The sequence below is a fragment of the Astyanax mexicanus genome, chromosome 5, assembly GCF_023375975.1.
Source record: "Astyanax mexicanus isolate ESR-SI-001 chromosome 5, AstMex3_surface, whole genome shotgun sequence".
Taxonomy (NCBI): domain Eukaryota; kingdom Metazoa; phylum Chordata; class Actinopteri; order Characiformes; family Acestrorhamphidae; genus Astyanax; species Astyanax mexicanus.
The window spans coordinates 17,021,183-17,047,839 of NC_064412.1; the positions used below are offsets into that span (position 1 = coordinate 17,021,183).

Consider the following 26,657-nt stretch of genomic DNA (forward strand, 5'->3'; position numbering starts at 1 on the left):
GTTTATTGCAGTAGAGTCATTTGTTTAACACTGTTGTTTTTATTTTTTTATATAACAAAACTTTTATAGTTTTTTTTATTCTACACACATTTTATTATATATTTCTATATATTTTCACAAATTATGTTTAGTCAGAAAAAAACAAGATTGGAAAAGATGTTTTCTCTGCCACGTTAGCTGGGATGCTACCATGCTTTACTTTAGTGTGCATGTGTGATAGATACAGGATATTTAAGGGTTAATAAAACATTATAATCATTACGGCTTTTAGAAAATGTGTTTTGGGGAGGGAGGGTAGTGAAGTATAGGACCCTGTGTCGTGGCCTAAGCTTTTGTCCTTAATGGTATTTTTTCCCTTTACATTACTTTTATACTTTTAAGTAGTTTTTTATTGCAGTACTTTTTTTTCCCATAGCTTTTTACAATGACTAGCCAGAAGAAAAATGATATTTTTAATTAGAACGTACAGATACTTTCTATAAGGAGTAAGGAGTAAAAAGTTGGCTGAAAAATAATTACTGCAGTACAGATAACAGATATTTCTACTTAAGTAAGGTAACAATTGTACTTCTTGACCTCTGAGATACTATGAATGAAGGCTCTAACTTTGGTCTCTAGCCAACTTTACTACAGTATCTCACCATTAGAGGGCACTGTCAGACAACCAATACGCACTTTTGCCCTTGAGTTGAGTTGAATTAAGTGATTTTTAGACCCAGTTCTGGAGACCCCCTGCACTGCATTCCCTGCCTCCAGCACACCTATTCTAGCACAACAGATAATAATGATCAAGCCCCTTTACAGCTGGATCAGATGTACTGGAACAAAAAAAGATAGCTGATGCTTCGTAAAAACAGCCACCAAGGCCTGGATTTAATGGCCTGTACACTGTAGCAGTGAATTTCAACTCATTCAGTTATAGAGGACCAGTGTCACCTCTTTGGTGATGTTCCTCCTTAAACAATGCTTTTTCAACTCATATCTTTTTAACCAGGTGTGTGTGTTTAAGGAGTTCAATAGTTCTGCCATGTCCATGTGTGGTCTGTATAGGCCAGTGATGGGATGAGGAGGGGCTCAATTGGGGCCCCATCCAGGTTTTAAAATGTACATGTGGCCTAGATATGACATGGGGGATTAAGGTAGGCTGTAGTGATGGAGCCAATAAAAACACATGTATAAACCCACTCAGAGCCCATGCCCACCTGAAACCAACAATCCACTCATATGAGCCCCACATGAGGAGGCTGGCTGGGAATCCCCAGACCTGCACAGGTTCTACACTGGGACTGAGAGCCACTTGTATTTTGGGTCTTAGCACCAATTGTCTCAGGAGATTTAGAGGTAATCTAACGTGAGATCAGCCCACCGACTCAGGAATTCTGAGTGCATTCCAGTCCTGGCATCATTGCACATTTCACCAGTTCTTTTTCTTTTATACCACGTTATGCTGACCAATATAGGATTATTAGATCTAAACTTAAACAAATAAGTCACCTAATAAATAAATGCACACTTAACACTACAGGTTAACGAAAATATTAAAATATTAAAAGGCTTTTAAGTATGCAAAAATAAATATTTACTCTTTTTTTAACAGACAGACAGACAGACAGACAGAAAATTTTGGGTTAATGACTGATCTCATTATTAACCCAACATAGAGAAAATGTCTGTCTGTCCCTCATAGGTTAATCTGATTTATTAGTAAGTTGCTATAAATGTTTTGTTATGGGACTGTTATAGGAACAGAGCTCGTTGTTTGGAAATCATATATTAAAAATAAAGATTCTTGAGACATTTGTCTTGATTGCCTCATGCTCCTGACCTACTGCAACAGATACCTACCTAACTGTTGCACTACCTGATTTCCACCTGGTTACTGGAAGCAAACGAAAGCATCACAGTTTAGACTAATGAGCTATAACGAATAGTGTAGGAATAGTGTGCAATCATTAATATTTCTTTAATATAGCTTACAGGAAGGTAGCTGCCTTTTTATACCAACATAATTTGTAATGTATTTTTGATGTATTTTTTTTTGCATTCCTTCATATCTATCTTTCACATTTTTCACTTAACAGTATGTATTGTGAGTATTGCCTGTTTTTTGGTAAATTGATAATGAGGGCATGGCTGGATGTAGACTGGTCTGCAGTTTCCTCTCCTCCTTTCCGAGGCTTGTTTATGTCACAGTTGTCTTCTTTTGTGCGGGTGTGTGTTTGTTTCTGTCTCGCCAACAGCAGCTCTTTGACCTTTTCGTTATCTACCCTCAAAAGATACTTGCAACCATTCCCCCTCATTACCAAGGATACAAGGATAAGTGTGAGTGCGTGTATGTGTGTGTGTAAATCTAGGAGATGGAGAGTGAATAATGATCAATACTGTCAGTGGCTCAGTGACTAATTAGTGTGTGTGTGTGTGTGTGTGTGTGTGTGTGTGTGTATGTGTGTGGACACAGAGAGAGAAAGAGAGAGAGAAACTAACAGTTATCCATTTTATTGTCTTCGTTTTCATTGTGTATATGTATTTTATTTTTGTGTTGTGTTTATTGTATGTATTGGTCAATGTGTGTGTGAACCTGTGTGATATGATTACAAATAGGTTTATTTTTGTGTGTGTGTGTGTGTGTGTTGTATTGATTATTTTAATGTGTGTAAGCTTGTCAGAATGTGTGTGAGGACCTTTCTATCTGGCCTTTAGCAGGGAGATTACTAATGGGGGCAAAGTCGCTCTTTTTCACTCACTCACACACACACACACACACTCACACACACACACACACACACACTTTGCAAGAATGATATAGTACCTAAAATATTCTGTTACTTGTTGCTTATTAAACCTTTAAGTCATATAGAGCAGGTTTTATGTCACTGAAAAGAAACATTGAACCCATCGTTAAACAAACAAAAAATAATAAAAAACCTGTAGCACAGCTGTATTGGTGTTGGCACAGGGCAATTGCTGGTTCGAACCCTATTGTTGGTTGAAGCCACAGCCATCTGGAACTGGAAGTCCTACAGAACACAGTCTGAGTAGGATGTCCCTCTTTCTCATCATCACTCTGTGTGATGTTTACCAGGGTGGGCATCTGTTACCTGATGCATCTGAACTGGATCCTAAAGAGTGTTCAGCTGTACAGTGATATCGCATTGGTTTAAAAACATGTTATGGATGGTGTAAAGTGATTTAAAGAAAAATGTTGTAAAAATACAGTAACTGACAAAAAAAAGAGTGTGATTACAAAAGAAATGATTACAAGAGAATATTAAGCCCCCATCCTGCTTCACTTAGTCCAATAATGCACCTCCTATCACAAGGACAGATTTTACATTATTTACAATCTGGGGTCATGTGCCATGTTGTTGTCAATGAGTGTATTCACTGTGAGGCATGGAGCTGATGAAGACAACTGCTTTGTAATAATATTATTACAAAATATTTATTTAATTATCTAAAATATTATAAATATTATTTAAGAAATAATTCTGAATCATTAAAGAATTGAGGTGTCATGAGTTGTTTATCCATTTACAATCATTGAGTTTACTTGAGGTCAGCTCCACAAGTTCCTCAAAACTGGATTCAGCTTGCCATAAGGTACCGGAGTCCTGAGAGAGCACAATTGGTCTTGTTCTCTCTGGGTGGGTAGATGGCGCTCTTTCCCCTCATCACTCCTAGGGTAATGTTGATCAACACAAGGCGTCTGTGAGCTGATGTATCGGAACTGAGTCGCTGTGCTTTCCTCCGAGTGCGCTGTGATGCTACTCGGCAATACTGCATCAGCAGCAGTTAGAAAAGAGGCAGAGTCTGAATTCACATGTGTAGGAGGAGGCATGTGCTGGTCTTCACACTTCTGATGTTGGGGCATCACTAGTGATAGGGGGAGTCCTAATGAGTGGGTTGGGTAATTAGCCCCAGAAAATGGGATAAAAATTAGAAATAAAATTATAAAATAACTGGATTTAGCTGGACTGCTGTGTTGTGTATTTGGGATGGTTTTGCTGTTGGCCAGAGGAGGCTCAGTTTCCTTTTTGAGTCTTGGTTCTTCTCAAGGGTTTGTCCTTCTCATGTGCAGGGTTTTTTTTTCTCAAAAGAGGCTTGAACATGTTTTATTTAATTGATTTAAATAAAATAAATAGGCACAATAATCAGAGACACATGCTTTAGGATACTTGCTTTACTTTCATATCCAACAAACAATGGTGCACAATGCTACAAAATGGACACAGACACACAGGCTTTGAAACTTCTCTTTATTCTTATATACTGTTCAATATGGCAGAATAAATATGCATAATAAAGAACTGCACAGTTCTGGAATTGCAAGGCATTGCAGCGACATTCAGCCCGTTACTAGGTACACTTTAAGCTCATATGTATAAGTACATTAATCACACCATGAGTCAACACAGTCACATACATGTGGTTTTATATTACAGGTTGATTGGGGCACAATCACTCTTTCTCCCCCCACCCCCATTACCCCCACACACCACTCACCCACCCCAGTATACAGACACATTACATGTATTGTACAGTTGATAATATACTGTATGTACCACATCCTTATGTTATAATACACCAGAGAACAGCAGACCTCAGAGTTCGTCTGTTATAAAGTAAGATAAATATAATGTACATATTAAGATACAGTACATCTGGAAACAACATAGTGTGTATTCATGCTGCAAAAAGAAATCATACTATTATGAAGACTTTCTCTTACAATACAGGAGCATCTCTCAGTTCTGAGTTTTAGTTATATTTGTATATTTTTCCCTGTTTATGATCAGTCCCTGTATCATTTGCAGTGTAATTCAGTTCAGTCTTAGTTACTGCTGAGGTTAAATTAAAATAGAAAAAGAAACAGCACACAGGATATGCTTCTCAGACTTTTCTTAACAATTATCATTAATTTGACTTCAGAAAGACTTTAAAAGAATGATACTGGAGAAAAACACAACAGCTCATGCTCAACATTCAATAAACAATGGACTGACAGATATCAGCAATCACCAGAATCTCATGTTCACAATTTGACAAGAGGAAAGAGGACAGATTTCTTACTGTTCAATATGTTGGCTTTAAGAGAACCAAAACAAACGTTCTTTACTTTTGTAAGGACAGTCAATCTGGAAAGAAAGTTGATATGGATAGTAATAGTATAACACTCTCAGTCTGTTTTATTGATAACCTTTTAGTTAAATTCTGGGCCATTCAGTTACTGACATAAAATTATAATAAGTCAAGTTAAAAAGGAAACTCCACTGATTTTTTTAAATATTCTGCATAATTTGTGCCTTATGAAGTAGTTATAAACCAATTATTTTAGTGTTTTGGTGTAAACTGATTCAATGTAAATGAAATTTCTTGGCCGTGGTGGTGATAGGAACCAGAGCTTGTGTCTACAATGCATTTTTTATTATAAATAACTTCTGACTGAAAAAAAAAAGAAACATGGATCTCTACATAGTGTCTGAGGTGATATATGTAATATAGTTATACTGTATATGATATGTAATGTGGACCACAATATATATAAAAAGGTTTCAGCCTAGCATGTGCCTCTCCACCATACACTAAATACACGTAAGGTCTTTTTAATACATTTAATACATTAAGGAACTTTACCCTAAATCATCTGTACAGCAATGTTCGAGGCATCAGGCAACATATTTGTAACTACGACATGCAATTAGTTTTTGTGAGGTAGCTTTTAGTGGCATCAGGCACTTCAAATGTCTGGTTCCTGTCACCATCACACTGGGCGTTTCACATCAAAGAAACCCAAATGACTTGAAAAACAAATATTGGTAAAATTATGTTACTGGATCCTAATTTAGTATTTCTGTTGACTTGCCTGGTTACAATAATTCTATGCATGAAATAAAAAGAACTACAGTCACTGTTACACAATAGAACTAGTTTAATGTTTAATTTAATGTGCTAAAAAAAATATCAACAAATGTGCAGTACCAGTCAAAATATCCTTCACATTTTCTGCATTTTTTTTTACTTTCTAAAGGTTTTCTAAATCAAAATTAATACTGAAGTCATCCACAACACATAAAGAATCATGGTACCACTTTAAAATAAGACATTTAAAGGGTTTATAAATGGTTTATAATTAGTTTATTAATGGTTACTAATTAGGTTGTAAATGCCTTAAAAATCATTAATAATCAGTCATAACACATGAAAGGGCAACAATATAGATGGCTGTGAGTTCACTATTTGGCAAACAACAGGTCATTGTTGCCCTTTCTACGTATGTGTTGTAACTGATTAATGATTTTTAAGGCATTAACAACCTAATTAGTAACCATTAATAAACTAATTATAAACCATTTATAAACGCTTTATAAAGGTAGTCTTATTTTAAAGTGGTACCGAAATCATTTAGTACATTTTAAAGCGTTAAACAAACCAAAATACTTTGTGAAGCATTTAGGTGGCTGTTCTCTGCGGTTCTGTTAACTTGCAGTTTCTGAGGCTGGTAGTACTAATGAACTTATCCTGTGAGTTAAGTTTTGCTCTTCCTTCCTGGGCCAGTCCTGATAAGTGCAAGTTTCATCATAATGTTTTAATGGTCTTTGCGACTGCACTTGAGGATACTTTTTTTAAGTTCTTGAACTTTTTTGGATTGACTGACCTTCATTTCTTAAAGTACATTTTCTTTACTTAGTTGAGTCATTCTTTTCATAATATGGATTATAACATTACTCAAATAGGGCTATTTACTGTATCCCTGTAACTCTTACCCTTCACAACTTTACAACTGATGCTCTTAAACACATTAAGAGGCCCAAAATTCAATGAATAAATTTTTGATAAGTTCAACACAGCTGTTAACTGAAAACCATTCCAGGTGACTCTACTCCATGAAGCTGACTGAGAAAATCCAGCCAAGATGGGCAAAACTGTCATCTAAGCACGAGGTGCTACTTTGAAGAATCTAAAATATAAAACGTATTCTGGTTTGTTTAACACTTTTTTTTGTTTAATACATAAAACCATATGTATTTTATCATAGTTTGGATAACCTTAATCTGCAATGCAGAACATAGTAAATAAAAAAAACCACTGAATTTAAGGTGCATCTAAACTTTTGACTGATACTATATATATATATATATATATACTTTTCTTACAACAATGTTCTGTGTAGCTTGGCATAAATGAGCCACATTATGCCAATATACTTCTGCTTTTTTTAAATGAAATTAGCATCCAGGCGATATAATTTGCATTATATACTCTATTCAATGCGGGGAATAAGGTCAAACTGCTAAAGATTTCTTAAAGAAAAAAGGCTCACAGTGTGTTTACAGTGCCTGCTAAAGAGTTAATGGGTTAATGTGTGTTTTTAACTTGTTTAGTTGTGAGAACAGGGAAATGATCATGTGGGGTAATGGACTGTACACTACAGATATGGCAGGTTGGGGATCAGGCTAAAAGATGCTGAAACACTGAGGAAACTCAACCTATCGATGTGTGCAGTGAACTGTGGAGACCTGTGAGTTTCTGTGTGTGTGGGTCGAGGCGAATTATGTGAGCGGAATTAGTGACATTCTGTCAATACTATCACTCTACAACCTCATTAACAATGTGATTGACGCAAATGCCTTCAGGGCAGTGTTTGTGCTTGTGTGCATGTGTGTGTGTGTGTGTCAGCCTGGGTCTTGGCAGCAACTGTAAAGTTAAGACTGATAATTATCAGAACAAATTTAAAATCACGCTCACACGCACATGTACTACACTAGCGAAGGCATTATGAAATTCAATACGCTCCTTCATCAATTTTCACTTGCATTTGCATCTGTAATTCGTAATTCATATAGATGGTAGATGTCTGTGTGTGTGTGTGTGTGTGTTAGTCAGGGTAGATGAGAAATCCACTGAAGGTGCTGTATTTGTTGGTGTTTCCCCCGTGCACCTTTCCACCGTCCAGCTGCACACACACCTCGTCCCCCACGTCTAAGTGCAGTATCACACTGTTGGAGGCGTAGTCGTAATTCTGGTCTGCATCCTGCGCAATGGCACTGGCCCTCACCTAATAAACACACACACATACACACACACACACACACAGGCAGAAGGTTAAAGGAGAATTCAAACAATATTTCAACTTTTTGTATAATTTGTATTGCTTAAAGTTATACACAAAGTAATTCTGTGTGACTGGTGAAACATGGTCAATTTTAGGGAACTCTACTGACTGGAAACAGGAATTATATTATCTACAGCAAAAAAAGGAGTTTATTTACAGTGAAACGTGAACAAGACCGATAGTAATTAAAGAATGTTGGTGATCTTTGGGCCCTTAGGTGACACTGAATTTAAAAACCAGGACTCAGGAACACAAACAGAAATCACTGTCTGTTAAAACAGTTCACCATGCACTCCACGAATACCCGTTAAAGCTGTATCAAGCCAAAAACACAATTCAGAAACACCACTGTCTTTTCTGGGTCCACAAATGAATTTGATCTAAGGGTGCTTTCAAACCCGCCTTGTTTGGTCTGTACTTTCGGACTTTTCAGTTTAGTCTGAACCACAGTATCAGGTGTAAAAGGGGCCGTGAACCACAGTCCAGACCAAAGGACCAGAGTTTGGTCTGAACAAAAAAGTGGTCTTGATCCTGATCTACTGAACCATGGTCTGGTTTGCCTGCAGAGTAAAAGCTTTTTTTTTAGATGGTTCTGACTTTCTGACCAATTACAGGAAGCTGAGTCAGTCTTTAAACAAACCACATATAGAGAGACGCAGATCACGTAGCTAATAGTGCCAGGATGTAGTAAAGTTCTTTGGTCCGCTCAGTAAACTGCAGTGTAAAACCAATACTAAACGGAGCTGTAACAAAGACACAGGCCTTAGTGCAGACCCTGGTCTGGACTTTGAGGTGTGATAAAAACACCATAAGATGCTTGTTCTGCTTAAAGGGGGTGGACCTACCAAATGAGCCACTGCTCATTGAGCTCCATTGGCTACCAGTTGATGCTTGCATCAAATTCAAGCTCTTACAATCGCCTACAAGGTGATGACAGAACAGCCTCCTTCCTACCTGCACTCACTCCTGAAGGCTTACGCTACCTCCCGGCCGCTGCGCTCCTCCAATGAACGTCGCCTCGCTTTGCCAAACATTCACACAAAGCAATCCAGACTGTTCTCATACAGAGTTCCCCAATGGTGGAACAAACTACCTTCCACTACCAGATCAGGAGAATCTCTCACTATCTTTAATAAACTCCTGAAGACTGAGCTCTTCAAAGAGCTCTTACTCTCCTAACACCTCTAACAAACTAACTACTTCTAACCTCATTTCCTTTTCCCCTCCTTCACTCCTCTATTCCATTATTTCCATTTGACCTCCTTTAGGCACTATCTAAAGATGTTTTTACCTTTAACTTCTATTACTCTTGTACCTCACTATTGTAAGTCGCTTTGGACAAAAGCGTCTGCCAAATGTAATGTAATGCAGAAATGAGTGTGTCTGGCTCTGCCTCTGGTCTCTAAAGTTGCAAATTTCACAATGTTATTTTGGGCTTGGACTGGAAGGGTCACCAATGTTTTGAAAAACACTGATTATGATGGAAAGTTTAGAGCAGAAAAGCAGAACCAGCTGTACTTGTTTATTTTTCAGGTACCTTATTTTTCGCACTATAAGGCGCCTTATGTATGAATTTTACCAGTCACGTATTAAGGAGCAGTGAAGCCACTCTCCTGAAGTGCAGCATTATTGCAGGAGATTTTCAGAGTAGCATTAGCATTAGCTGCTATCTGCTATTTTGCTGTTCAGAGATAAGTATTGGCCTGTAGCCTGCTGCTAACCATAGATAGCACTGCTGGAGCAGCATTAGCATTACCTGCTAAAGGTTAGCCACTAATGCTAATGCTCTAGTCTTAGTGCTGGAGAAATTGGGGAGTCTAAGCTTACTGTTAATAATTGGAAGCACTTTACTCACCCAAATAAACAGTTTTTAGGAGAGAAATCTGTCTAGATTAATATCCAGTGCTCATTTGACTTAAAAAGAAATTCTTTTTTTTTTTTTACAGTTTTGTTTACTTAGCTTTACTCAACTTAGTTAGCTACCCCTCACCACCACCCAGCGACGAGACCTGCTGATTTAGAAGTTAAAATACGCCTTATAATCCAGTGCGCCTTATGTATGAAAATAGACCAGAAAATAGCCTTATAGTGGGAAAAATATGCTATTTGGTTTAGGAAATTCACAACTTGTATTTCTTTAACCTCAGAATAACTACTCTATATCTAAATTGCTGATCTGCTACCTTTCTCACCACACACACTAACACACTTTCCAATTAAATCTTAAAACATGTACACACACACACATACACACACACAGCACCCTCTTCATGGCAGAACAGTTTCAATTTGGTTCCAAAGATGAGTAACGGCTCCAGCTGTAATGTTGATAAAATAGGAACACCATTTCCATTGCACTTGTCTTCCTATTCTACCTTTCTCTCACTCTATCCTTGTCTCTCTCCCTCTCTCTCTCTCTCTCTCTCTCCCTCTATTCTTCTCTGTAATGCCATCTCCGTTTCTTCCTGTCCACTGGGCTCGGCTCAAATAGATGAGATGGGCAATGACCTTAGACCCTCAAATCTCATTGGACACTGGACAACTCACTCTTTCTCTCTCTCGCTCTTTTTGGCCCTGACACACACATATACATTCTTAACCACCCACACACATAAGCATCCACATACACACTTTTAACCTGTTTCTAAAAGCAGTAAGAGTTAACACATAACACACTCAAACAAACTGATTTTAGGATACAAGTACATACATTAGTGTGTTTTAGTTGATACAGATACGGAGGTGTGTGTGTGTGTGAGAGAGAGAGAGAGAGAGAGAGAGAGAGTGTGTGTCTACACAAGTCTAAAGTCTGGAGGGATGAGGCTATCGATCCACGTGTTGCATGTAATTTATAAGACGGCCTTCCTCTGATACTTGATTTGGACACACCAGCTGCATTCTATAACACACCCCAAGGTTCACTGACTCACAAATGCCCTGAATTAGATTTTAGATTCTGAACACACACACACACACACACACAGTCAGTCTTACATGGAAAGCTGCTAGGGCTTTAGTTGGCCCCGCAAATGTGTATATGTTTGGTAACACAATCAGTTGTCCTACTTCACCATCTATTATTTTTTCTTTACTTCACTCAAGATTTGCGTCTCAGCACAAGCTCCCTGCAGCCCTTTAATAACTTAATCCCAGACATAAATGGTACAACTGTGCTCTGTTTACACTGTTTCCAGCTCACTACATTACTGCATGCAAATTCATCATGGGCCCACTCACCGCATCGCCCACTCGCTGCACCTAATGCATTAGGATATATTAGAAAAAAACACCGCTGTATCCCACAAGACTTCTGTAAAACCTAATTCATTAAGGAAAATTTGGACAAACGTTGATTTTCTGCCTCAAGAATATGTCTTTCCTGTACTTGAAATTTTAAAAGTCTTTATTTAATTATTTTTTTTATTAATGTTTTTGAAAATATTTATTTCCATTCACAGTGAGGGGTGAAAAAAGTATGTGAACCATTGGATTTAATAACTGGTTGACCCTCCTTTGGCGGGAGTCCTTAGTCTAGGGGTTCACATACTTTTTCCACCCTGCACTGTGAATGTTAATATGTTGTGTTTTAAATTAAACCATGCAAACATATATATTTTTTGTGTGGTATTAGTTTAAGCAGACTGTGTTTGTCTATTGTTGGGACTTAGACGAAGATCAGAACACATTGAATGACCAATTTATGCAGAAATCCAAGTAACCCCAAATACACATATACTTTTTCTTGCAACTGTATATATATTTGTAATAGATCAGTATTTATATTTTTTCATATTTTAAATCTCATCCTATCTATGTCAATGTGTTGTAATGTTGTATATATAGGGTGTAAAGAGGTATTTGAGATTTAGGTATCTGTGACTTTGGCATTTTTATGAAGCTCTGTTTTTGTCATTCACAAAAACACTAAAACACTGAAAACTTATTTTTAACTCTCCATATTGGAGAGTAATTTGAGTTTTTAACATGTCTTTGTGTGGATGTGACCTTAAGCGTAATCCTTACTGATTAAGACTTTAATTGAACTTCCGTTTAAAATATGAACAAAAAATTGCTACATTTTGCAGCATTTTATTTAATATTTTCTGCAGCTGTACTTAGCTAATAAAGCTTTAAAGAAGATCTTCTAGATCCTGAAGATTCTGTCTGTGCGTGTGGACTCTTCTCTCCAGCTCATCCCAGAGGTTTTCTCTCTGGTTTAGGTTGGGGGACTGGGATGGTCATGGATAAACCTGGATTCCATGACCAGTGAAGCATTTCTGTGTTGCTTTTGAGGTGAGCTTTGGACTCCACTTTTGTCCCAGTGGAGGATCCAACCATGAACCGAGTTAATCCGGACGGACACAGTTATTGTATCAGGTTTTGTATCTGCTGGTAGTTCATGGAGTCCATGATATAATGTACTCAAACATGACTTTCTGTGCTTTTGGAAGAAACACATCTACAACATCTGCCACTAAACTTCACAATGGTGATACAGTATTTTTTAAAGGCTACCTATGTATCTATATGAACACACTTCTTCGGTTTATAAACAAAAAGGCACAATTTTGTTCACATTTGACCACAGAACACAACCCTGCTGGTACTGTAATGTCTGGCAAAATGTAGAGGTTTGGGTTTGACTCTGTTTACACTTGGTCACTTCATCAAATCACGGTTTTCTTCTTTGTCTATTTTCACGTAGTCAGTTTCAGGAAATGTACTCTGACTTGTCAAAGTCAAGCTAAACAGAGAAGGCCAGCTCTCATGCAGAGCTGTACCATCCAGCACTAATGTTAGAGGAGAACAGGTGTATTAGAAGAAGTCAGATTAGAAAAAGCAGTACAAAGAGATTCAACCTCCACATGTAACCCATTTGTGGCAGTGACTGGGACAGTGAGAACACACACCCGGAGGGCAGCCACCTGAGCACACAGGGAGCAGACGGGGGTTACCGTTAATGAAAGGGGGAAGAAAGCTCTTATCCTTATAACACAGTAACAAATATGAGTTTTTATGTTTTAATTAGACTGCTGAAGAAAACAAATAAACAAAAAACATTTAGCCAATGATATTTTGTGAACTTGGCCATATAGTATCTTGTAATTTGTCCTATACCATATTAGAAACTAGTATTTTAACTGTAAAAAAGTGATTTTTGGAGGCTAAACTTTTATGGATTGGGAAGTATGATCAAAATTTTGTATCATGGTATTTTCAGGAGTACAAAAAATAAAAATGTTTTTTGTAAAAAGCATAAAGTACTAAAGTTGTATTTTCAAGTTGCCTATTAAAATGGTTGTGGAACATTCCAGTTTTAGTCTAGTAGTAATGGGCTCGATGGGAAGAAATACATGGCATATTTAAAATTCACTTTGAATTCTGATTAATGGATGGTGTAGCCTTTTTTAAACACATCTTTTAGGCTTGAATGAAGCGAGAAACTCCACTTGTGCTCTGTGGCTGAAGTGTCTCACATGGCCACTGGTTGAGAGCTCACCTCTAATAATCGCAATCTCAGTTTAATTAGTTTAAAGTGGTGATGGCTTAATCTTCCCAATCAGGTTCTCTGAGTAGAGAGGGGTTTAATTTTAAATCAGGCGAACATGAAAACGGCCAGGACATCCTCTGGTAGTGAGTGAAAGTGCTATCCTACAGTCGCTAGCTACACATTAGTGCTAAGCGTTTGTGCTGTTTGTAGAGTGTCTAAATTACTTAGCACTGCTTTTTTTTTTTTTTTTTTTTTTTTTTTTTTTTACAGTATAACGAATGAACCATTACATCCCCAGCACTACTATACGCGGTTACAGAAGGTCTGTGTGAGAAACACGTGAATCTGTCCTGCAATTCCCCTCACATCCTCTCATTAATTCTCTCTCTCTCCTTCTCTCCCTCTCTCTCTGTCTACCCCGGAAACATGTATCCATTTTTCCTGTCTGCGTGCTGAATGAGATGCAGGTCACGCATGTGTCCCCCCACTGCGCTCACGCTGTCCGCTCTAAATCAGATTGATTAAGGGCGCACAGTGGCGTCTCCCGCGGGATGGTGAGCACACGCCACGGAGCTGCTGCTAATGGAGCCCGGTGACCAATAAGAGCAGTGCAGGACAATAAACGGAGAGCAGGAGCAGAGCGGTCAAATGCAGTCATGAAGGAGTGAGAGAGAGAGAGAGAGAGAGAGAGAGAGAGAGAGAGAGAGAGAGAGAGAGAGAGATATTAAACATAGGAAAGAGTAAAAAAAAAAACTATAGTTATTGCTCTATATATTGTAAATAACTTTAATGGCTTTATAGTGCATCTCCTTACTAAGCCTGAAAATAATAAATGTGAAAGTATACGCAGTACTTCAATCTTCTTTTTAGGTCTAAAAACCTTTAGACACATTCTATTATTATGTCTAATATTATCATTAATCATTATTAATGATGAGATTGTATTTATATGTGCTAAAAAAGTAACACTATTTGCATTAATCCATGCATATATTTAGGTTTGTTCTCTGTGGAAGGTACACTTATAGAAGAGCACAGTTTCACAGAACAGTAGACTTTCCCAAAATAAAAAAAAACAAATATTTAAGAAATTTAGGAAACTATCCACAATTCAGCTGTAGGATGCCCAATCTTCTCCAACCAATTAATGCATTTCTGTGGTATTGGCTCTGTCCAAAATCAATATAGATGCATTTATTATTTATAATTCAATACTTTCTTCAATAATTAAGTTCAATATTTATTGACCCATCCCATATAATCCATTATTTTAATATATGTATCTTAAATCTGTCATTTAGAATTAGGATTCAAGGGATATCTAAGACATTTCATCTATTCTGATCTTTGTATCAATAAATAAATGAAATCAAGCTTGGTGATGATAAAACAACGATTCATCATTCATTTCATTGTAAGAAATCACTAAAAAACATTTATACATAATACAATTACTTTTGACATCCTTTACATATAATGTGAATCATGATCATATATGCCTAAGAGCTTTTGATTGTTTTAAACACTGCTGCCATTTAAGTATGTCGATCAGCTCATAATATCTGTCAGTGGAGAGCGGGGTGAGGCATATAGCCTTTCCAGTAATAGAGTATATCGGACATTTATCTCCCAAGAGAGGAATTTCAATCAGTAAATGTTAACTCAGTGATTTATGGATTCACATGTGATTCAATCATGTGCCATAACTCTGCTCAGCACAAGCTCATGTCCCTCAGTAACATTTAAAAAGCTAATTGGTGAAAGGATCCTCGACTGGCCCCCGACTGTGTGGCTGGAAGCGTTTCTTTATGGACGGCGGTTGGCGTATCGTTCTGAGCCGCTGCCTCCTTCAGAAAAGGCCAAGACTTCCCTTAACAAATAGACCTCTAATTGTGTTTCGCCACAAGCTGAAAACGTAGAGATCACTTAGCCATCCTGACACTGACATTGAAAGTGAGACATGGAGAAAGATCAAGACACACACACACACACACGCACACACACACAAAAGGCACTATCCAAAGGCAAGCTACTTCATTAGCTAAATAAAAATTCCCTTCTGGACCTATACAATACATTTACAACTGTAGAATTATAGTTTATTGTTGCCTGATCTGATAAACGAATACATTCTCTGTAGATATCAAATCAAGAGAGAAAGAGAAAGTTACTGTAGGATGCAGAGAAAAGGAAAAAAGATAAAAAGAGAAAGCGGTAGACCAGTTTCAGTATCCACACAAGAGGTGATGTGTATCAACAGGGGAGGGAGTCTGCGTCTGTTACAAAACGCTGCAACTTCTGGAACTGCTGGTTAAGAGAATTGGGAAAGAGAATGTATGAGAGAAAGAGTGAGAAAGAGAGAGAGGGAGAGAGAGACAGACAGGCAGGCAGATAAACAAGGAGAAATAGACTGAAAATATCTCAAGATAAACTGGAACTGTGATTTATGTTGAGATAAAATGATGGCTGTAATACTTTGTGACATAAGTCAACTTTAGTCAAATGCAGTTAAAGTGTAATGGTACAATACAACAATGGAAGTCAGGGTTTGACTACAGTCACAGTAGTAATACTCCTATACCACTACAGTTCCTGCCATTTCAGATCCTGCACCTTACAGCTTAAGGTTTCTAGGAGGCATGAATAATTGTAAAATTACCATATTTACCCTAATGTTGGCAACAGTCTACATCAGTTTAGCCAGTTTAGCAGTTGCCTGGGAATTACAACACCCCAACAATAAGTCTTAGATTATTTGTGTTTTTCTGCCTATAGTGTAGGATGTCCTGTGACATGACTGATAGGAGGACAGAATGCACTCTGATGCACATATACTGTGTGTACACATATATGCCCGTGCCTTCTTGCCCTTTTATCGAGGAAGCATCATGACTGCATGATTATATGCAATGAAGCTGGTAACTACTTTTATGTTAATGTTATTGACACATTGCCTGACACAAGTTCTCTTTGACCCTCCTCCTTGTGGACCTACAAACTCACTCAAGCATGTGAACAATAATTGGTTGGCCTTTGCCTACACAATATATCGTTTAAGAATTGCCATCTCAATGTGTGCATGCGCAATAGACACATCGCAGGACATGCAATGTCACTTAAGGCAATTAAATCAAACACGTCATGTTGCAATGTTTTGATTCTTGACACAAGCAGATACACAGCATTGTTTCTGTGTCTGTGTAAATGACAGGCTGCTGCTGCCTGAGAAGAGCGAGGGGGCAGGAGTAAACACGAGGTAACTGCATGGCCTTCATTCACATGGTTGGGCACGTACTTGTAAACGCACATGTGGAAAGCTGTGCACCTCAGTCCAGCACAGTTTTGCGCAGATATTTCCAGTTACAGCTGAATTCACGCTTTTAATCCCAGAAAAACACTCTTATTTACCTTTTTAGAAGCCATTTAAATGTCTGATTAAAGGTAGGTTACTGTTGTTTTGCTGTTTTCCTCAGGATTTGAGTGCTTGGTGCTGACTTAGCTCTTGATCGGTCCAGACGCGAGACATATTGCGATATATATCGTCGAAAAAAAAACATTTGCAATGTAAATTTTTTTCAATATCATGCAGCCCTAGTTGGCCTTAAATGTAAAATGTTGCCAGTTTTCCAAGCAATACATAATAAGTAATTATGACACAATCAATGCCTAATCTAACATAGGGAACACAAAAAGTGAAAGGCAAAAATACACATACTATTATACCCTTACCATACAGTAGTACAGAAGAGATCTGAAAATATGAACTCTCTGGTTCTCAAAAGCTCTGAAAGCAAGTCCTCATGGGACTCACAGGAAGAACAGACCGAACAGAAAGAAATCCTGTCTGCCTTCCTCTGAGGGTTAGCCCTTACTTAGCTGACAAATCTCTGTCTCACTGTGGTGCTGAAGGCTAATTGGTGGTTCAGGTGTGCACCGCTCAATTAGGAATCCTCTAATTGGCAGCTGACTTTAGATAAAGCCTAATTTGATAAAAAAAAGGTGATACCTGGACATTTAACAGCAACATGAACATGATATAGGTTAAGGCTGAGCATGTGTGTGTGAGTGTGTGGTTGCGACAGGGGGTGTCCTTTATTGGGCTTCTTTGCAATCCCACGCTGACGTTAATCTCGGCGTTTGTATGAGTTCGACCTTTAGGCTGCTCTATTCAAAGGGCAATGAAAACATAGGAAATGAGAGAGAGAGCAAGAAAAGGGAGAGAGAAAAGGATAACAAGGGGAGAAAGGTTGGAAAAGGAGACGCTGAAAGAAATGCTGGGGGTGTATTTCATACAGTGCACTGAATCTCCTGTTGTGCACTATTACACCAACGGCAACAGCAGTGGCATCAAGGTAACGCAGGCTTCTATCATCAGCCAAATTAATGAATTAATCGGAGGATGTAAACTCATTAGCTGTGGTTTAATTGACAGACTGTTAGTGCCAGTGCTAACACCTCCTCTGTATCGTGCTGTAATTAGCTGTGTGGTACACCGACAGCTCCACCGAGACAGAGAGAGAGAGAAAGAGAGAGAGAGAGGAAGGGAGAGAGAGGGAGGGATATAGAGAGAGAAAGGTAGGGAGGTAGGGTGAGAAGTGGAGAGCAACATGCAGTGAGAGCAAAAAGGTGGGTAAACACAGGAGAAAAAGCGATTGAGTGAGGAAATACAGTGGGTGAAAAAAAGTTGGAGACATATAGGAAGTACATTTTAATAGTCAAATGAATTAATTAACTGCAAAAATTGTTACATCTGTTCAGGGAATGACAGTAATTTGTCTACACTGAATATGTTTCACTTTAGAGAAAATCGACCTTGAGGTACATCTAACCAAACATCAAACGTATACTAGTCTAACTGAAAGGAATTAATTAAAACGATGATGATCCTTCATCTACAGTCCTAAATTGGACATGATTTAAAAGTATATATAAATTACAGTCTGGGCAAATTCATTCACTGATCTATTTAGTAGGAACACATACTATGTAGGGCCTCACTTCGCACAGATTCCACGAAATGTTGGAAACATTAATTTAAGATTCTGGTCCATGTTGACATGATTGTACTACTCAACTACAAAAGATATCTCAGGTGCACTATTAATTATATAAATCTGTTGTTGAAGCACATGCCAAATGTGTTCTATTGTATTCAGATAAGGTGAATGAGAATGACAGTGAAGAACACAAATCTCATTAAACCAGTTTCAGAGAGTTTTTGTTGTGTGATGAATAATAAGATGCTCCAACTGTGGTCACAAACAAACTCACATAGTCAGCAGCGATGTTCAGATGTTGACTGTTTAGTAGTAACAGGCCCAAAGTGTGCCAAGAAAACATTCACCACACCATTTCATCACATCCACCAGCCTGGAATGTTGCTGACATAAAAGAGGTTGGATACATGGATTCATAAAGTAGATGCAAAATTTAAACCTAACCATATGTGTGCCTCTGCAGAAATTGAAATTAATCAGATGAGGATTGGTTTATGTCTTTACACTTTTCAGTTTTGGTGAGCGTGAGCCTAATGCAGTTCTTGGCTGACAGTGGAACCTGATGTGGTCTTTTGCTGTTGTAGCTCATCCAGATACTAATCTGTAAAAGTACAGTTTTGCTGTATTTGTAAATTAAAAGTTTAACTTTTTGCTCTTTAAACCAGTTAAAGAGCACATTTGTGTGCAAATTAATTTGAGTGCAAATTGATCAGGACTCGTCAACATGACTAATAATAAAGCTTAATAAATAATGAATGTACAAAAATAAGAAGTTTTTAAATCATGGTTACAAATTTGTTACCTTATTGACACGCTGATCACTGTTTCTTTACTTACAAGGTGTGAACAAGGCGTATCGTAATGGTGGAGGTAATTCTTTTCATAGTATCAGTTATAAAACTGTACGACCTGTGATAAGGTCAACAGACATTTACTCTCACCCGCTCTGGCCCACCCTCCCCCCACCTCCATTTCTGCTCATCTATCTTACTTACACTGATCTGATGATGTCTGTGCCTCTGGCCTCGCTGCAACTCTCTCTCGACCTCTCTGTCTGCACTCCTCTGATTAGCCATCCATCTTCCTCTCCTCCGCTCATCTCTCCATCATCCCACACAATCTTGCTCCCTCCCACTGTTCACCAGAAACACGGGGTGGTCGGTTTACTGTTATTTCTGTGTTTTAGCCTTTTATTGCCTTGCAATTGTTACAATTAAAGCTACTGATGGACATGAGCTCCAGTGATTGCATTTTTTTTCTTGATCCCTTTCTCTCTCTCTATCTTACACACACACTTTCCACACATTTGCGGTCTCATAAACATGTAGTGTTTCATGTAGTGGTGTACATATTTTGAATTGTATGTTTTTTAGTAACAACAATTTAGAAAAAAATATATGTATATATGTAAATAAATCCTCTACCCAATTACAACGTATTTAGGGTTTAGTAAAAAAAAAATTGTTCAAATTATTACGGCACTCTTTTTTGTTATTGATTAAGGAACTACTGCCATTTGTATGCACAAACTTACTGGCACATCTGCTCATTCCCATTTTTTAGTAGCTTTTATCAACACCTGATTAAGGAGAGTTTTCCCCACATATGAAAAAACACACATACCAAGAGAATGCTCAGCTTATTGTAGTCCACAAACAATTGTGAAAAGAGCTGCTTTGTTCTTACATCAGAACCGCTTGAGGTTCAGACTAATTAATTGTTACTTAAGTGATACTTTGTGTCACAACTATAGCCATGGCTGTGGTAGTGGGGTGAAAAGTGGACCTGACTACCCAGGGCCCAAGTAGGGATTCCTACACATGTTCCTTGTGTACTGGCATGGATAGGGTCCCACTGACATTAAGAGTGTACAGGGCCCAAAAGTTGCTGCTACGCCCCTGACTTTAGCTGTTAAAACAGACCTAACGTGTATACTATTGTAATACTATTGCTTGTTTTTTTTTCCATTTTCTTCCCAATTTACACAGCCAATTACCCAACCCACTCATTAGGACTCCCCCTATTACTAGTGATGCCCCAACACACCAGGAGGGTGAAAACTAGCACATGCTTCCTCCGAATTGTGAAGTCAGCCACCGCCTCTTTTTACGAATTGCCAAGTAGCATCACTCGGATCTGATAAATCAGCTCACAGATGCCTTGTGCTGATCAACATCCCCCTTTGAAGTGATATGGAAAAAGATTGTAGCTGAGATGGTGATATAGGGAGAGATGGTAGCCGATTACAAGCTACATGAACAGGATTCGAACCGACGATCCCCTGATCATAGTGGCAGCTGGACCACTTGGAGCTGAAATATGCCGTTATAAGACTTTATGATTGTGTTCCATAGCAACTGAGACAAAATCTACAAGTAGGAGAAATATTGACAGGTATTAATTGTATAGATGCAGTATTATTCAGCATTTCTTTACTTTTTTGATATCCTGTTGCAGTCATAATGCTAAAATTGTTCTACCCCATGTCAACAAGCCTAGAGAGTCTTTTTACTGTACTTCTCAGGTATCAGACAAGCTGTGTATGTGCATTTGCACATCTATGTCAGCAACTGGTGCAGCCTAAAGTTGCAGAAAGCAAAGGGGGTGTTCATAAATATTTGGACATATAATAAACATATTACAAAGTGCATTTCAGTCTCAATATGTAACAAAGTATGTAGTACTTGGTCCATGTTGTGAAGCCTATTTGCGTGCATTTGTGTCTTTGTGTGTGTGTGCATGTGTGTGTGTGTGCATAAATTCAAGGGTGTGCTCAATTTTGAAATAGAGGCTGTTTGAGAGCACCTTGAGAGTTTAGCTAAACAGAAAGATAATTAATGAGGCCACAGATGGACATACAGCAGTGTGTGTGTGTGTCACAGGTGGAAGAGGAGGAATCTCATCTTAAAGGCATGAATGATTTAACAGAAGAGGAAAGCACTAGAATGACAATATATCACAGCATGCAATAAGCCGGCTAAACCTGCAAACCTGCACCCCCGTACCACCCCACTCCCTTTCCATTCCTCCAGCTCACACACTCTCACTGTCCCTTTACTCTTAATAGAGCCAGTAGTGTTAAATCAATGAACAGTCTGGCTGTGGCCTGTAATGTATGACACTGTGTGTGTGTGTGTGTGTGGTGTGTGTGTGTGTTCCTTATGTATTCTGGCAATAAAACGGTTGTGTTGTATGAGTGTCACGGGAGCCATCCTCATACTCCTGTAGGACAGAGATTCAAAGAGAAAAATGGCAGATGTTGGAAGGATTTCTAAGGGAACGATGTCTTAAATCCTGCACTGTAGAGAATGATACCTTGTGTCCTCTTGGTAATTTACAGACAGCTGATTGCATGCTATTTACCCCTGTGTAAGAAAATGTTAAGCATAAATTAATTATTATTATAATGTCAAAGTGAAAACATATTTCTACAAAGTAATGCCAATTAAATAAATATATATATATATATATATATATATATATATATATATATATATATATATATATATATATATATATACTTAAAGTGACAAACCTAATTCAACAGAGGTCCAGACAGTTGGTGCTAATATTCTGACAGTAAAACTGAGATCCTCTAAGGGCAGTGAATGTGACTAAAAAATTAGAAGTATAAAATTGATGATTGAATGGATGAAGTAACTCTTATATAGTGCATTGGTAGCCAAACAAGAATGTTTTACAATCACATTTTACACACAACCACTTAGCACTCATCCACACACACACACCGCTGAGAAGCTTCAGCCAACTGTGCACAGCGTACTCTCAACCGGAAACAACTGTCCACCTGGAGGACTGCATCAGGCACTGAGAAGCTGACTCAGCACAGAGTGACATTTACTACACACTCCGGGATAGTTTAGTTTTTGAATTAGATTTTAGTTTTTGATCTGTGCGAGGAAATCAGAGACACTAGGAGAACATATGTACAGCAAGATATGGACTTGAACACAAGACCGCAGTGCTGAGAGGCAAACATGCTAACCACTAAGCCTACCTCCCTACAAATACACCATAAATACAAAAGAACATTCCACACAACTCTGAGAAGAGCTTACTGAAGAGTATATATCGAGCAATTTATCAGGTGAAGGTCACTGGCAGTTAAATCCATCAATAAGTATTGGCAGCAATCTTACACATATGTAAATCTGCCTAGAGCCAGCCATCCACACAAACTTATAAAGAAGCCATGATTCCTAAAGCTACCACCACCATGCTTCATCTTGCCTTTTAGTTAACTGTAGTACAGATTCCCCATTAAGCTTGATTGGTGAAGATCCTGAGCAGCTGAAGCTTTTAGTGTCCTGCCTCACTGGTCTCCTTACATGGTCATTGAGTTGTCACTTTTAAAGGAGTTCATATTTATGTAATAACTTATTTTCAACTTTTTCATTGAACTGATATTACTTTCTATATTTAAACATAAAGTAAACACAAAAAATATTTTTTGTGTCAATTCTTGTAAAAAAATAATATTGAAAACATTTTACTGAACATAATTTCGTTTAGAAAATTAAGTAAAGAGGAAAACATCTAAAAAGGTCAGTCATTTTTGAAGGCACTGAATGTACATTTATTCAGAATGCCAACAAAGCAATTTTACCATCTGGAAAAGAAGACAGAATCTTTAAAGTCCAGGTTCAAATGCCACTGCAGCAGAGCAAAAAAGAAGACTACAAGTCAGCATGTTTAGATATCTCTGGCCTTCCAGTATAGCTCAGCCTCACAAGACACCAGAAACCCAAAAAGCCAGAGTGGAGCTGCTAACCCAAAAATGACTTAAGGGATCTGGTATTATAAAAAAAATATTTTTCATGTTAGAAGTCTCCAAACTATTTAAGATCACAGTACAGTTCTATTTGTTCTCAAGCCCAAGTCATGCAGTCACACCATAACAGCTCTGAAATCGACACCAACTCATGTACAATACAATAGATACAATATAAAGAATAGCTGCCAGATTTATTTTTATTATTTTTATTTTTATTATTAAGCATGACAGCAGGGTTACATTACTTACACTAAACTAGACTTTGCTTTTTAAAATTTTCACTGTCTATCCGAAAACCAGCCAGACTAGAAGGTTTATGCACAACTCCTCCCTACTCCCAGCACCTTTGAGCACTAATAACTGAATATTATGTCCACCTAATTACACTGCAATAAAGGCTTATTGACACTGTATCTCAGAGACTCCCAAGGGTTTTTAGCCTCTCCTCTTATCTTACAGTCTGAATTTGCCACCAGAGGAAACAGCAGAGTGCCTGTAATGCTAGTGTGTGCAGGTGTGTGTGTATATGTGTGACAGAGGGTGTGTGTAAACACACATTAACAAGGGAATTTTTCATCTCTCTTTGGATAATCCCTGCCTTTCTCTCCTCTGTTCTGTGACTCAAATCAAAACTGAACGGTTGAGTTGAGAGCAACTGAGTCCCCGATCCGTGTCATGTTTCACCAGATGGAGACTTGTGTTTTCTTCTGGTAGTTCTTTCACTCGCTTTACTTATCCGTTTATTCAAAAATCCTGAGGTCCTTTGAGGACTGCCTCCAGCTGTTGCATTTCGTTCCACTCCAAAGAGGAAGAGAGAGAAAGAGATTGAAAGAGATCCTTTTTTAGCACCTTAAAACCCCTTGTTTTAAATGTTTTTAAGGGTGTTTCAACATAGATACAAATCATTCTTAGTACACGTTAGGCAAAATGGTTCTATATAGTGAACACTGAACTGTGTTTTTAAACAGTATGTTGTTTATCATAGAAACATTTTATATGTCGTCAAAAAGCCCTTGATCATCCATTCTCTCTCTTTTTTCTCTCTCTCTTTCTCTCTCTCTCTCTATGTCAGCAATTTCAGCAAAGTCTGGAACAATACGATGAGAAAATGGCTGTTGAATTATTGAAAAGCTGCTTTACCAGATCTTATTTGAATGTTAAATCCATTCCCTGATCTCATCTCAACAAACAACAATCCCAAAAAAATCCTAAATGCCAATCACTGTCCATGCCATCTCATGTTTCTCAGCATTTTTTGAAACTGGTGTGATATTCACTTCAGCTACATGAGAGGCCCTTCACCACAGGTCTCTGCTTCAGACTCCACTCTGTGATGCCTTTTAGCTCTTATTTATTTTGTAAATTTTTACACTGATTAGCCATAACACCACCACTAATATGTAAATTGAAAATACGGATTATCGTCATCTGTTGCTGCATCTATTAAAGTGTGGGATATATTAGGCAGAAAGTGAACAACAGTAAGTTCTTCATACGATGTGTTAAAAATGTGTTACAACTTACAGGACTTTCTTACAAGTTCTTACATCTTGTTTCTTATGTGTTTGTGCCCTAAAGCACACAGCGTATGTGGAATCTTTTTCTTTGTAAATAAAAAAAATGTGTAATTCTGCAGAAAGTCTAAAAATTGTCATGTACCAATTTTATTATTACATTTTAATAGAGAAAAAAAACACAAATGTCAGATTAGGGGAAAAATTTCAAGAAAAGGTAGTATATGGACCTGTTAAGAGCACATAATCGAGTACCTAGTACCACCTAGTAGAAACAGATAAGTTTTTTTTATACGAGCTGTCTTGGGATGGGCTGGTCTGCATCATGTGGCTCTCCATCTGAAAACAAGTCCACTCCACTTATATAATGTGATGTAAATTAACATATTACATAACATAATATAACATATTCAACATAACATAATGTGCATCTATCTCCTACCTGCCCATTTTTCTTGAGGTCCGCCCACATGCTGGTTCCGTCCCCTCCCCTCATAAGGACGTGGTAGGTGAAGTAGTAGATTCCAGGCAGAGGACAGGTAAATTTGCCTGTGGTGGGCTCATAGTAATTCCCCACATTGGTCACCACATCATCAAACTTGAGGATCTCACTGCCCTCGTGCTGCTTACGTAGGCCAGCGTAGAAGGCTATTTTGGGACTATAGAAAGAAGGGACATATCCTCCTGGGCCAGGGCCAGGGGGACCAGGGGGACCTGGTTTGCCTGGCTCACCAGGTGGCCCTCTTGGGCCTGGGGGCCCCGGAAGCCCCGGGTTACCTCGGAAACCAGATCTCGCTCCACCTCTGCGCCCAGGGATGTCTTGTGGAGGTGGGGAAACAGGTGTGAGTTCATTAGTGGGCGTAAGGGAGTCACACACCATCTTACAGCTGCCCAACATTTCATAATGCGTCCCTCCGCTGCCGGCTCCTCCCAGCTTGGTGCTGTGGACTAACAGCGGGATAGCAACCAGTAGAACCAGTACCATGGCCACGCCCACTGCAGCGCCAATGACGCGCTTCCTGCGGCTGAGGCGGGAGGCCGCCAGAGAGAGGAAGTCCTCCTCTCCTTTAGAGGTCACGGGGCCGGCCAGAATGAACTCTGGGAAAATTAGAGAACTAGGGTGAGAGCGATGGGAAATGCAAAAAGGAAAAAAGCACAAAAAGACGGGAAAAACAATCCAACACTCTTTAAGTACGTAAATAAATAAATTATCCTCAGTTTGAACTGCAGTCTTCTAAATGTCAGAGTTGTCTATTTAGTGTCATGAAGAAGCCCTCTTTTAATCAATAAAGGGCATGAACCCCAACAACTTCACCTACAACGTTCAGTGTTCCAGAGGCAGCGTATGGTTGTATTACGCTGGTGGGGCTTTTCCTTTATTGGCAATTTTATCAAGGTGTGATGTGGAGGTGTATTTCTGAGCTGAGAAGTTGTATCCTGCTAGTAACGTATTTCTATAGATGCAGAGAGTTGATAACAGTGTAGCATTGCATTATTTTCAGGTTAACCGCCTTGTGTTCACAGAAGTGCTTTATTTCTGCAGAATCCCTTGCAGATCCCATGTCTACTGCAGCTCTGAAACTGCCTTTCATTCTCTTCTTCCTTTGGAAAAAACAAGATTTTTTCAGTTTTTCTCACCGCATGTGTTTTTCTCATGTCTTTTCAGTAAATTCGGTTACTTTTTAATGCCAATCCCACGTCCAGGATATATGTCCATTTGCTCGGCTGCATTATCTGGATTGCAGAT

General features: G+C 38.4%; 1 protein-coding gene across 2 annotated transcripts; it reads right to left on the reverse strand.

The window, feature by feature from the left end:
* Nucleotides 1-4,241: 4,241 nt before the first annotated feature.
* c1ql4b (complement component 1, q subcomponent-like 4b) lies at nt 4,242-26,144 on the reverse strand. 2 transcript variants are annotated; one of them, XM_049479777.1, is made up of 2 exons: nt 25,353-26,144; nt 4,242-8,056 (listed from the first exon to the last, which is right to left on the reverse strand). In XM_049479777.1, the coding sequence occupies exons 1-2, from the start codon at nt 25,893-25,895 to the stop codon at nt 7,877-7,879; spliced, it is 723 nt and encodes a 240-aa protein (XP_049335734.1). In that variant the 5' UTR covers nt 25,896-26,144; the 3' UTR covers nt 4,242-7,876. The 2 variants fall into 2 exon arrangements, with proteins under 2 accessions (XP_049335734.1, XP_049335733.1); XM_049479776.1 differs by lacking the exon at nt 4,242-8,056 and adding an exon at nt 24,970-25,249 and having other exon boundaries at nt 25,353-26,005.
* Between the last annotated feature and the right edge of the window lie 513 nt (nt 26,145-26,657).